The sequence below is a fragment of the Camelus bactrianus genome, chromosome 16 (assembly GCF_048773025.1).
Source record: "Camelus bactrianus isolate YW-2024 breed Bactrian camel chromosome 16, ASM4877302v1, whole genome shotgun sequence".
NCBI lineage: Eukaryota > Metazoa > Chordata > Mammalia > Artiodactyla > Camelidae > Camelus > Camelus bactrianus.
In genome coordinates this window covers 47,887,576-47,899,981 of record NC_133554.1, presented here as the reverse complement: position 1 = coordinate 47,899,981, position 12,406 = coordinate 47,887,576, and the positions used below count along the sequence as shown (strand labels likewise).

Below are 12,406 nucleotides of genomic sequence, written 5' to 3'. Positions count from 1 at the left end.
CCCAGGAGCTGGGAGTCTGCGTCACCTCTCTGGGTCTGATGTACTGCTAGACATCAGTGACCTAGACACTCGGCTGTAGGCACCAGAATAGGAAAGAAACAAAATGATAGTGTCTAGAAAGACAGAAAACCCCAGGATAGAGTGTAGGGGGGAAATAAAATCATGCAGACATATTTAAGGGATATATAATGCTCTATATTTAAATACACTATTGAAGGAATTCTCTGGGCCTGCACTATGCTGTAGTTTGCCTCAGAAGGAAGCAGAGCAAAACAAAGCAAAGCAAAACTGGATCAGTCCTTGGTTCAACAAAGGTCTTGGGACCTGCACCCTTGGGTTTTCCTGGTTTTGAGAATGTTTTCTGCAAATGGCTGCCTGGATCCCCGCTTCAGAAGAACGGCTCTGTCATTGCATTAATTTCCTGGGGCTGCAGCGACAAAATGTCGTGAACTGGATGGCTTAAGACAACACACATTTATCCTCTCACAGGATAAAGGCCAGAAGTCTGAAATCAAGTTGGTTCTCCTGGGGGAAAAATCTGTTCTGTGCCTCTCGCCTACCTTCTAGTGTCCATGGCAACCCTACATGTTCCTTGGCTCTAATCTCTGCCTCCATCTTCACATGGCCATCTCCTCTCTATATGAATTTGTGTCTCAAATCCCTCTCTCCTTTCTCTTATAAGAATACCAGTCATTGGTGTTGGGGCCCACCATTAGGGTGATTGCATCTTGAGATCCTTAATTATATCTGCACAAACTTTAGTTTCAAATAAGTTTTCATTCACAGGTACTGGGGATAACATGTGGATATGTCTTTAGGGAAGGCACAAGTCAACTGACTACAGTCATCAAGGGGCTAGATTTTATTCCTCTTCATGTCTCTGAAGTTGCTGCTCTCTGTTGCTTTAGTCCATTTTCAAAACATCACTCAGATGGATTGTTAAACTGATGCCTGATTCTGACGTTTGCCTCTGTCCCACCATATTTGGCTTTGAACATCCCCTCATCACCACTTCCACCATATCACTCCTAGGAGACAAAGGCCAGGCTGGCCAAACCCTCCAGACATGGCACCTCCCAAGCACTGAATTCTCATGTCCTTGTAAATCAGATCAAAAGAGGACAGGCCTATAGTTCTATGAGGTCCCCTAAACCAGGCTAGAACCTTCTGCCTTCACACATTTGAAGAGCACACAAATACGAGCTGAGGACGATTTAACTACGGTGAAGACCAGGGAGATGGGGAAGGGGTAGCTGTGGAGAGAAGAGCAGAGACAGAACTTCCCTGATTTTTCTAGCGGTCAGTTTCTCCAGAAAGATAGGGTAGCAAAGTGAGGCCATGTGGCCAGACTCTAATTACCTTTTTTTCTTTCTTTCCTCTTAGCAAACTGCCTAGTTGGGCTAGAGCTGTTGTCCCCAAAATATTTTACGTTACAGAGAAGGCATGGAACTATTATCCCTACACAATTACAGGTAAGTCCTTTGGACACCCAGGATGTCACGTGTGTACATGCAAGGACGTAGCAGGATTCAGACTGGATTATCCAGGCAGGGACTTGGGGGAGCCCTGTAATATCTTCCTGACCCTTTGCCTTCATACTTAGGTCAGCACTCTTCCTAGCGAGGGGGGTGGGGGGAGCTAAACCATTCATTCCATCTTCCTTCTTAAACTGATTGTAGTAAATAGCACATGGAAGAAGGAAAGGAGGCTCTTTTTAGTGACATTTCTAGAAGTTCCATTATCTTTATTTCTCCATTTTCTCAGTAATCCCCAAATGATTTTGAAGTCTAGTTTGGTTATAAACAAGTTGGTTTTTTTTTGTTGTTGTTGTTTTTTGTTTTTTTGACTTGTTTGCTTTAGAACCTACCCCGCTTCACCCCGGCAAAATAAAACTTGACTATAATTTACTATAAAAGGTTCTGTTGGGTCTCTCTCTTCCAAACTACTTCCTTTGCAGTTGGATAATATGAAATTCTTTGTCACTGTCCTTCTCACTTGTAGTGGAGTGATAACAGCACTCTGTGCTGATACTGAACTAGAAACTATGGGCAAAAAATTTAGAAGGTTTGTTTCCTGCCCTCGAACACACGAAAATTCAAGATCCTGAGGGGAGGGTATAGCTCAGTGGTAGAGCGCATGCTTAGCATGCCCAAGGTCCTGGGTTCAACCCCTAGAACCTCCTCCAAATATAAATAAACAAATAAACATAATTATCTCCCCCTCATATAACAAACAAAAAAAGAAAATTCAAGATCCCACTTGAATATCATCATAACAAGCTCATCTTATTGGTTGTAAAAGCTGCTTTTCCACTTAGAAGATTTCCTTTGCAGTTAATGAAATGCTCTACTGGAATTATTAGTCTTTAATTCTGCTTCTCTAATGCCAAACTTTTCGGTTTTTAATTAGCCACAAACCTATAGGCTAATTGAATCTTGTTTTACACCCCTTATCTGCCCAACCACAGAGCTATCATATGAAAGAGTTTCAAGAGCAAACGTGGAGACATTTAGTGTTTATGAAAGTTTAATTCTTGGAAGGTTTCTTTACCACATTTTTAATAATTATAATTCAGCAGTATTTCTTAGTTCTGTGGTTTTATATTGCATATAAGTGTGGTCTAAATCATCATTTTCTCTCTCTTTTTTCTTTTCCCTCTTGTCCAAATGAACATCTGGGACCAGAATACACAGTAAGTTTCATTTAATCATTTTTAAATATTCAGCCTAAGATCAGTGGAGTAATTGGAACTTCCCTTGTACTTCTCATCTTATCAATGTAATTTTAAAAATAGAGGAATAGTTCAGAATCAGAAATATTTAAATGTAGGCTATTACATGGTTATATATAATGCAATAATTTGAATGTTCTCATTTGTTCAAGAATATGACTGTTAATTTAAAATGCCTTGATAGTCACTTTACATAATTAACTTTTGCTTGTATTTTTAAATAGCTTGACTGCTCTACTCGTGATAGTTCACTGTAATAGAAGAACAGTGTCTAGAAATGTGCCATTAAAGAGATGATGGTAGTTACTGGTGGAAAGCAGGGCTTAGACTTGCAGTCTGTGGCCTGATCCCTTATAGAAAAACCTTGAAACTAGGAAGACGGACGTTCAAACTGTTTTACTCAGAGGTCTGGTTTGGACAGTCTCAGTGGCTTGATAAAATCATTTAATTTCTTCCTGGCCTAAGAGCCATTATAGTCATTATTTATACTAAAAGAAAGGGACTCTATAATATCATTGTGTTGCAGTATTTTCGTTCGGATCATTTTCCCCAATGGCAAACAGGTCAAGTTGTCCTAATAAGAAAATGGTTAACTGAGCTGTGATGGAGTTGAGTTTTTTAGTCTTGGTCAACACAGCCAAGCTTGGTACCCTGCACATAGTAGATTCTCAATGAGTAGTTTTGAATGACAGGAAGAATACATGAGTCAAAGCTGGATAGATCGTCCCAACAGACGCAAAAGTGTCATCTGCTTTGGAGTCAGATAGGCCTGAGTGTCCTCTGGCTCTGCCTCTCACTAGCTGAAGTTCTTAAGCAAGTGACTCCCCCAAGTGCCAGCTCTTACACGCATGCTGGTCCATGGCCGTGTTCTCATGTGTCCTTTGCAAAATGAAAAAAGTCGTTTCTCATAAAATTAAATATATTCCACTTAAAGGATGGTTGATAATTATAGCTCTCATTCTTGGGTATTAAAATATCTTTTCTTTTATGAAAGGAAGGAATATATATAGCACCCTCTCCAATGTCCCTAGCTTTGGGGGGAAAAAAAGGAAATTCTATGACAAAATACAAATTTTACATTTTAGAAGACAGAGAAACACTGCTCTGAAACAAGCAGCTTAACTTCCCTGAACCCATTTCTTTATCTCTAAAATTGGGTTAATCCCTCTTTCATAGAGCTATTAGTGGGAGGATTCAATGATCTAACACAGGGGTCAGAAGACTTTTACTGTAAAGAGTCACATAGTAAATATTTTCTGCTTTATGGGCCAGTCTCTGTCTCTGAGAAAGCAGCCATAGACTCTATATAGAGATATGGATGTGGTCGTATTTGCCCAGGCAGCAGGCCACACTTATCCCCCAGGCTACAGTTTATCAACCCCTGGTCTAATATATGGAAGACTGTTAGCACATTGCCTGTAAATAACAATTTATAGCAATTAAATGGTTCCCCACCAACAGCATCCCCCAGCCCCATCAATTTCACTGTTTTCAAGAGGAAGACTTTGGAATCATTTGAATCCTGCCTCCATTAACAGTTGTGCAGATGAATTCCCTTGAAGCCTCTGTTTCCTCATCTGTAAGTGGGGAGAATATAGTAACTATCTCATGAGGATGATATGGAGATTATATCAAATAATCCACATGAAATTTCAGCCTAGTCCCTGGTGCGTGGTAAATCCTCAATAAATGTTCAGTGTTACTATATATCATTCAATGCTGGAAGCTGCCATCATTAAAATGGAAGTTCAGTGGACCAATACATGAAAATATATCTTGGACCCCACAGTGCAGACTGGATTCCAGTTAACTGGACGGTACTAATTGTTTAGAGTTTTATTTGATTTTATTGATAGCTGGTGTTTTCCCACGCCCCACTTCTCCAAAAGCTACTGTGTGGACTTTTCATTTGAAATGTGATCAATAGTTACACAGCCAAGAGGATTCTTGTCCCTGTAGCTACACAAAGGCAGTTATTTGCTGTCTTTAGAACTGGGTCACCTTGACTTGACCCAAAACTGATGGTGTTTATTCTCCATAAACTCACGCTACTGCTGTGAAATGTGGGGATGGCTAACAGAGAAATGGAGTCTGAAAAATGTTTCGTTATCTTGTGTTCATTTTTTTAAGAGTATGTATTAAAGACTGAGGTTCTGAAAACATAAGGCAACAGAGTGAAAACCATAGTTTCTGGCAAAGCCGTGCTCACGGCGACGCACCTCCCAAGACAGCCCTCCCGCTGAAGCCTTTCCCACCAGCTTCCATCACTGAACCTCCGTTTTCTAGCCCCCGCCTCTGTGTAGGCCACGGAGGATTTCTGAAGGACCCATGGCCTTTCCTTCTGCCCAGCTTCTGCCCCACAGTACTCCTGCAGTTCCAATCACACAGTAAGGACTTTTAAAGGGACACAAATTATGTTATTTCTGTCTGAGAAAATTTGGAGACAAAACAAAGAAGTTAGATAGAGTTGTATGATCTCATACTCACCCCCATGTAACTCTAAGTGTTACCTGGTTTCTTCTAGAACCTCAGTCTTTAAGTCAGTTCCTCCCTAATATAATCCTTGGGGTAGTTCCCTAGAGCTGCTGTAACATAGTACCACAAACTGGGTGACTTAAAACAAGGAAAATTTGTCATGTTACCATCCTGGAGGCTAGACGTCTGAATCAAGTTCAGGGGCAACGGTCCCTCTGAAACCTGCAGGGGAAGAATCTTTCTTTGCCTCTTTCTAGGCTTCGGCGGCCTCCAGCATCCCTTGGCTTGTGGCAGCACCACTCCAATCTCTGCTTCTGTTTTCACACAGCTTGTCTTCCCTCTGTGTGTCTCTGTGTCTTTACATGACACCCTCTTTGCTGTGTCTCTCTCTTCTTCTTATAAGGACATCTGTCATATTGGATTAAAGACCTACCTTACATCAGTGTGACCTCATCTTAGCTAATTACATCTGCAATGACCCTAATTCCCAATAAGATCACATTCTGATGAACTGAGGTTAGGACTTCAACATATATTTGGGGGTGAATGCAATTCAACCCATAACGCCATCTTTCAAGTTTAGGTTAACAGTAATTTATTGAGCACCAGCGATGTGTAAAGCATCATGCCAGATGCTAGGCTTCATGGAGCAATAATCCCTGCCCTTTGAGGAGTCACAATCCGGTGAGAAATACACATCCCAGTCAAAACCTGGGAGTCATCTGTAAGTGATGGGGTTTTCTGGAGGCAAGATAGGACAGGCTCAGCTCAGGAGACAGGCTGGCACTCAGACCTGGATGAACTCCAAGCTGCGCTGACAGCAGAGGTTCAGACCAGAGGGTAGAATGAATGGCACTGGGAATCCAGCCAGAGAAGCGATTGCAATGTAAAAGGGAAGGCCTCGGTCCCTGGACTGGAGCCTTTAGCTGCAGGGACAGGACTGTAGTCCTCAAGAAGAGGTACAGGCAAGAACAGAACACAGCCCTCTTACATAGGTTACTTGATCATGAGATGCTGGGGGGGAGGGGTAAAGTTGCCAGCTTCAGCAAGTAAAAATACAGAGTATCCAGCTGAGTTTGAATTTTCAGATTAAAAGCAAATAATTTTTTAGCATAAGTATGTCCCAAATATTGCATGGGCTATACTCATGCTAAAAGAGGGGGAGGGGTGGCAGTGGGACAGAACTGGTTTCAGAAACTAATGTACAAAAATCAGGTGTATTGGTAGTCCAAGGAAAAGGGAGGAGAGAGAATTGTAAAGATCGGGAAACTGTCCTACAGCTGACATGACACATTAACGTTAGGGCAGTCAAATGACTTGTCAGAACAACTTAATTAAGTACTTTCTGCCTCAGTTAGGATTGGTTTAGGAAGTGAAATGGTCCGAAGAGGGCAGAGTTGGGGGAAACAAAGTGAGAGCAGATGAATACATGACTGTTTCAAGGAAGACCTGTGCTAAGCGTTACAACTGAAGCACAAACGGAGGCTTATGGAAAGGAGAAATTCTGCCTGGAGAAATATGGGAAAATATCTCGGAGCCGGTGGCATTTGAGCTGGACCCTGGAGAGAGTAGAACTCCCATCTGCAGACACCTGCTCTGTCTTAGTCTTCTTGGGCTGCATCACAGAACACCATGAACTGGGTAACTTAAAAACAGACATTTATTTTTCACAGTTCTGGAGTCTGGGAAGTTCAAAATCAAGGTATCAGCTGGTTCACTTCCTGGCAGGAGCTCTCTTCCTGGTTTGCTAACAGTCTTCTTGCTTTGTTCTCACATAGGAGAGAGAGAAAGCAAGCTCTCGGGTTGTATAAAGGCGCTAATCCCATCATGAAGGCCCCCACTCTCATGACCTCATCTAAACCTCATTACCTCGCAAAGGCCCCATCTTCAAATACCATCACACTGGGGGTTAGGGCTTCAACATACAAAGGCGAGGGGAGCACAAACATTCAGTCTATAGCGTGGTCCTTCCAGGCCCAGTGGGCAAGTGATGTTGCTGGATGTTGCTGGCGCCTCAGACACGTGGAGGCCAGGTCATGGTAGCTTTGAGTGTCAGGGCAAGATCTGGATTTAATTCTCCATAGAGAAGCAGCAACATTGTTCCCGGCTAGTCCTCTTCTATTTTCCATCCCAAATATAGCACAGCTTTTCTTTCCATCTCCCCAGTAAGGATCTCTTGGCTTTTCTCTCTCTGGCTGCAGGTGCACACTTTCAGGCCGGCAGTGTTCATTTTGAAGCTGCCTCCCTCCCCTAGACTAGGACTCAGCCATGTTCTCACGCCCTCTGCCTGGGAGGAAGAGTCCGCCTTTCTCTCTAACTACAGGGTCTGCGCCCAGGATTTAGGACAGATGCTTTCAGTTGCCTTCATCTTTTTTCCTGTTTTAAATGCTTTTTCACTGGGCTCTTTATCCCCTGATCCTTTAATCCTAAATACCTCTTCTTGATGTCTTTCCAGTCCCCATATTTCCTGTCTGGGCCCCAAAGCAAAATTTCCCCAAAGCCAAACTCCCAGCTGGGGTCATCACGCCCACCCTCCATCAGGGAGGCAGAGGGGCTCTTAGTAATACTCGGGACAGGTGTCTCTTCTCATGGGACTAGTCCAGAGCAATATATGTCTATTTCTAGGCTCCTCTGGGTCTTATATCTGACTGTCCAGCCTGTTACCGAGACCTCATGCTGCCCTCATTTGTGACAAAATCCAGCCAAGAGAACTTTCTCTTTAGGGTCATCTAGGACTTCTGTATTATCACAGTTATCAAGACATAAAAGCTTTTTCATCACTGTGAGTGACTGTGTGTTTAGGATTATGTGCAAATGCCATTTGCACAGGAAGTGGAAAAATATCCTTAGCTCAGTTATAGGAAAAAATCTTAATTATACAGTAAACAAAGAACAACACGATGGCAGTTTTCCAGAGGATAGACCATCTAACCAGTTCTTCAAAACCTGCCGGTTCTTCTGAAGTTTATAAAGTCACAAAGGAAGGTGCCCCAGGAGACTGGCTGCTTTCCAAAGTCGCCGATTTTGTTTTTCTAGAGCTAAAAAAAGCCCACGCTGGAATATGAACATAGCTGAGCAGCAGCAATTCAACCTCGGTAGTAATGAAGGGGGAAAAAATGGGTTTTCTTCCTATTTGTAAGAATTTGAACTTAAGCTATAATAAGTCAATAGCAGTGACCTAGAATATACAGTTGCTATATATATTTTACTGCCGTGACTACCCACTCCACCAAAACATCTTTTAATAAGAATCGCAGAAGAGGTGATGACAAGTGGAAAGCACCTTTCTCTTAGCTGGACGGACTATGCCATTCCCCAGAGTAGTAGTGGGCTGTCCAATGATACCCAGGATTTTAATTATTTAGTCAAAAGAGGTAGAAAAAGTAAATTGTAACAGACCAGGGAATAGGAACCTCAAACAGTATTGAGCTACAATGAGAGATGGGGTTGTTCAGGGTTGGGTTAGTCCAGCCGGGGGAGAGAATCTGGCTGCTCACGACTGGGTCGTCAGTCACCCAGCATGAACCTGAGTTATCTTCCCAGGAGTGGCAATAAGGAGATTGGGGCATTTTTCTGAAAGCAGCCAAGTGTCCTGGATAGGAATTTCACTTTCAATCTTGGCCTCATCTGCGTCCCCGATAATTGAAGGAGCTGGTGAGTGCTGCGTATACAGACGGACCTCCATTCTGCTCATCCTTCTTCAGCTCCCCTCCCTCACCTTCCGCTGAGTCCCAACCAAGGGTAGTAGAAACCTCTAAATTACATAACTCGGAAATAGTTACAGGTCTAGTGAAAATACATTATTATATCTGAACCCTGGGATTGGTCTTGTTGAGAAGGAAATTAGAGGACAACCTGACCATCTCAACTACTATGTACGCTAAGATAGGCTAGAGGTCCCTGAATAATACTTCTTCGGTGTCATGGAGATGGGGTAGTGATGGGAGTTGGATGATTAGAAAATAGCCTTTACTTCAATTTAAAAAAAAGAAAGAAAATAACCTTTATCGCTGCATCACAATTAACCCTAAGTATCCAGGGCAGTATGTAATTGGAGGTGGGGTGGGGGAGGGCACAAAAGGAAATAGCCCTTCTTAGAAATGGGGCCATGTGAGCCATGTGAGCTGGGACCTTTTAGGGACCAAGGCATAGGAACAGTACTCCAGCTGGGGGTGCTGGTGAGAAAGGCTCAGGCCACCTTCCTAGAGAGGGTGGTTGAAGTCTATGGAGGCACGAGTCATGGCATGAGGCTGGTGTCATAGAGTCAGAATGACCAAGTTCAAAAATCTCCCAGATTCAAGAGGACTGAGACAGAAACAGTGCAGAACCATTTATAGCGATCATTAGGATGGGTCATGGCCAGTTAAGGGAAGCACCAGATTATACAGATTTAAACAGATTTTGTGATTGCAGGACTTCTCAGGGCCTTTACTATTCTAACCTACATGGTCAATGTCCCAAAGGGAGATGTAGTATGCACCACTTCCCACACTTACTTGTCCATGGGACTTTGGATTTTGCAAAGCCAGTCTTCTAAAACTTAGAGGGGCTCCAGAAGCTTCTTTAAGAGTCAGAGCTATTCTGTGCCCACTAAATAAGCCAGTGGATGAATTCCATTTCAGTAAAGGTTAGTTTGTCTTGAATTTTAGTGGACTAACATGTTGCCTGAAGATTACTATTACTCAAATACTGGAGTTTTTGGAAGAACTCCCAACTATAATGATTTTTTAAACAGTCAGCTGACACAGAACCTTTTCAAGTCTCTTTTCAAGCAAAGTCAATTCTGTTAGACCAAGCAGCAGAGGCAGCAGTCCATTGGGATGATAGTCAGCTTATGCATTCTGATTTATTTCAGTTTAGAAAATGAACTGGCTGTATGGGTGAACCAGTTACAAACCAGCTTATTCACAGTGGTGCCTTGGTCCTTGTGCAGGGCTAGAGCTTACTTGTCTCCACATCTCAGCAACTCAGTCGACTGGTTCCTGGGGAAGCAGGAACCTTGGAAGCCAGTGGTGTTTGTCCAATTTATCCTATTTCCATTTGCTCTGGCTGTTTCCAGACTCTTTGCACTTCAAAGAAAATTAATTCATCCATTTTGAGTGGAGAGAGCAGAAGGTAATATATGCTTCTCTATCATAACGTAGCATTTTAAAATTGTTGCCTTTTTTAAATTGAAGTGTAGTTAATTTACAATGGTGTGTTAGTTTCAGGTGTACAGCAAAGTGATTCAGTATATATATATATATATATGTATATATATATATATTCTTTTCCAGATTTTTCCATTATAGGTTATTACAAGATATTGAATATAGTTCCCTGTGCTATACAGTAGGTCCTCATTTTTTATCTATTTTATATATAGTGGTATGTATCTGTTAATCCCAAACTCCTAATTTATCCCTCCCTCCCACCCTTTCCCCTCTGGTAACCATGTTTGTTTCCTATGTCTGTGAGTCTGCTTCCATTTTATAAATAAGTTCCTGTGTATCCTTCCTTTAGATTCCACATATAAGTGATAAACATATGATATTTGTCTTTCTCTGACTTACTTCACTTAGTATGATCTCTAGGTCTATGTCTAAATTTTTTAAACACCACTAAGAATGAGTTTACAGAGGACAGTCATCAAAGAAAAGGAAAAAAATAATTGTTTAAAGGCATTTTCAATAGAAAATTTTACTAAGAAATAAATACTCTTCCTTCTTTTCTATTTTCTACTTGTACTGAAAATTAGATTTCTCTTCAACCACTTACAAATGCCCGTGGAGTTGTGTTTAGTTCAAGTTGGTGAGATCAAAATAATACAACTGAGAAGATCTTGTGGGGCAGATTTTTTTTTCTGCAAAAATACAATAAAACATATGTAAATATGGATATACTGAAATAGTACATTTCAGTGATTAAATAAAGTGAATGCAAGATTCTTCCCATGTCTTTTGACCTTTCTAATTACTCAGATGCTCTGAATTACGTGATAGTATGTATTTAAGTGAGGAATTTGCTCAGCTGGTTAACAGGGATGATTCTTGCAGTTTTTAACTGAGAAGCTTGTGATCTGGAAGTTTCCTACCTGGCCATACGCCAGCCTATATTTAGGAAGTCACTGATTCGTTCCCATCTCTCTTATTTACATGCAGTTCTTTTTCATTCGATGCATTCTGCCTGCTCTTTAACTCCTAGTCCTGCCTTTATTGTGTGTACCTATCAGTATTCACAAGCATCTTCTGCTTGTTTCTGCTTTGACAGGTCCAGCTCTAGATTTAATGAGCCTGCATTTAGCTTCCCTCCTCAATTTTCATAGAGGCGCCAGTAGCAAACTGTGTCCCATTGAGAAAATATGCTTTCATTCATGCATTTGCTCCCTCTCCCTCCTTACTGGCTTCTCCAGTAAGTGGCTGTTACTCAGCATGTCAGAAGAAGGAAGAGGCTCCATAAATGAAGGAACTAATGAATGAACAGAAGCCTCAGTGTAGGTTGTAGGCTGGGGATAAGCAGCTGAGAGGCTGACATCCACTTCCTCACCACGGGCTGGAATACAAACAGCTGTCTTCCTGCTGTATTTCCATACTCTGCCTTCCACACACTCCCTTCCTCTCACCCTCCCCCACTTTTCTTTCAGGTCCCACTGCTCCTCTTGGCCACATTTTTCTTCCGATGCAGCCTATATTTGGGAAATCACTCTGATTCATCCTCATCTGTTTTATTTACATGCAGTTCCTTTTCTCCTTCTCTTTGCCTTAACAATTCTTCTTTTTTTTTTTTTTTTTTTCCCTCCACTTGCATTCTTCTCTCTTTTCTGGACCTATCTTCCTTGCAATTTTTTCCCAACAACTCTGTCACTAATACCACCCACCTATCATGTATAAAGTCACATGTGACCCTCAGAACCCAGAACAGCTAAGGAGGCCCAGATATCTCCCCTTATTTCCTTTGCATCTTTCCCTGAAGGTTGACTGAGATTTTGAGTGGATGGGGACAACCAGACATACCCCTTCTTGAAATTATGTCTATTGAAGATCTTCTATGCACCTTCCAAAGAAAGGGCAAGTTTTCTGTCAAAATAGAAGGATAAAAATTTCCTGATGAAGAATAAAGAAAGTTGAAATGTACTTTAAAATCTAGGTGTCTACTGCCTACTACATACAGATTCATACCCACAGTCTCCTCTTTTACAAACAGCCCAGGCTCCAGCCCCAG

The 12,406-nt window shown here is 41.9% G+C and overlaps 1 protein-coding gene across 1 annotated transcript in view; it reads left to right on the top strand.

The window, feature by feature from the left end:
- Window positions 1-12,406, top strand: part of PITPNC1 (phosphatidylinositol transfer protein cytoplasmic 1) — a 211,709-nt gene that overhangs the window by 117,301 nt on the left and 82,002 nt on the right. The window contains exons 3-4 of the mRNA XM_074343501.1: window positions 1,384-1,472; window positions 2,685-2,692. Coding sequence (XP_074199602.1) covers window positions 1,384-1,472; window positions 2,685-2,692 — 97 coding nt within the window. The remainder of the gene's footprint in view (window positions 1-1,383; window positions 1,473-2,684; window positions 2,693-12,406) is intronic.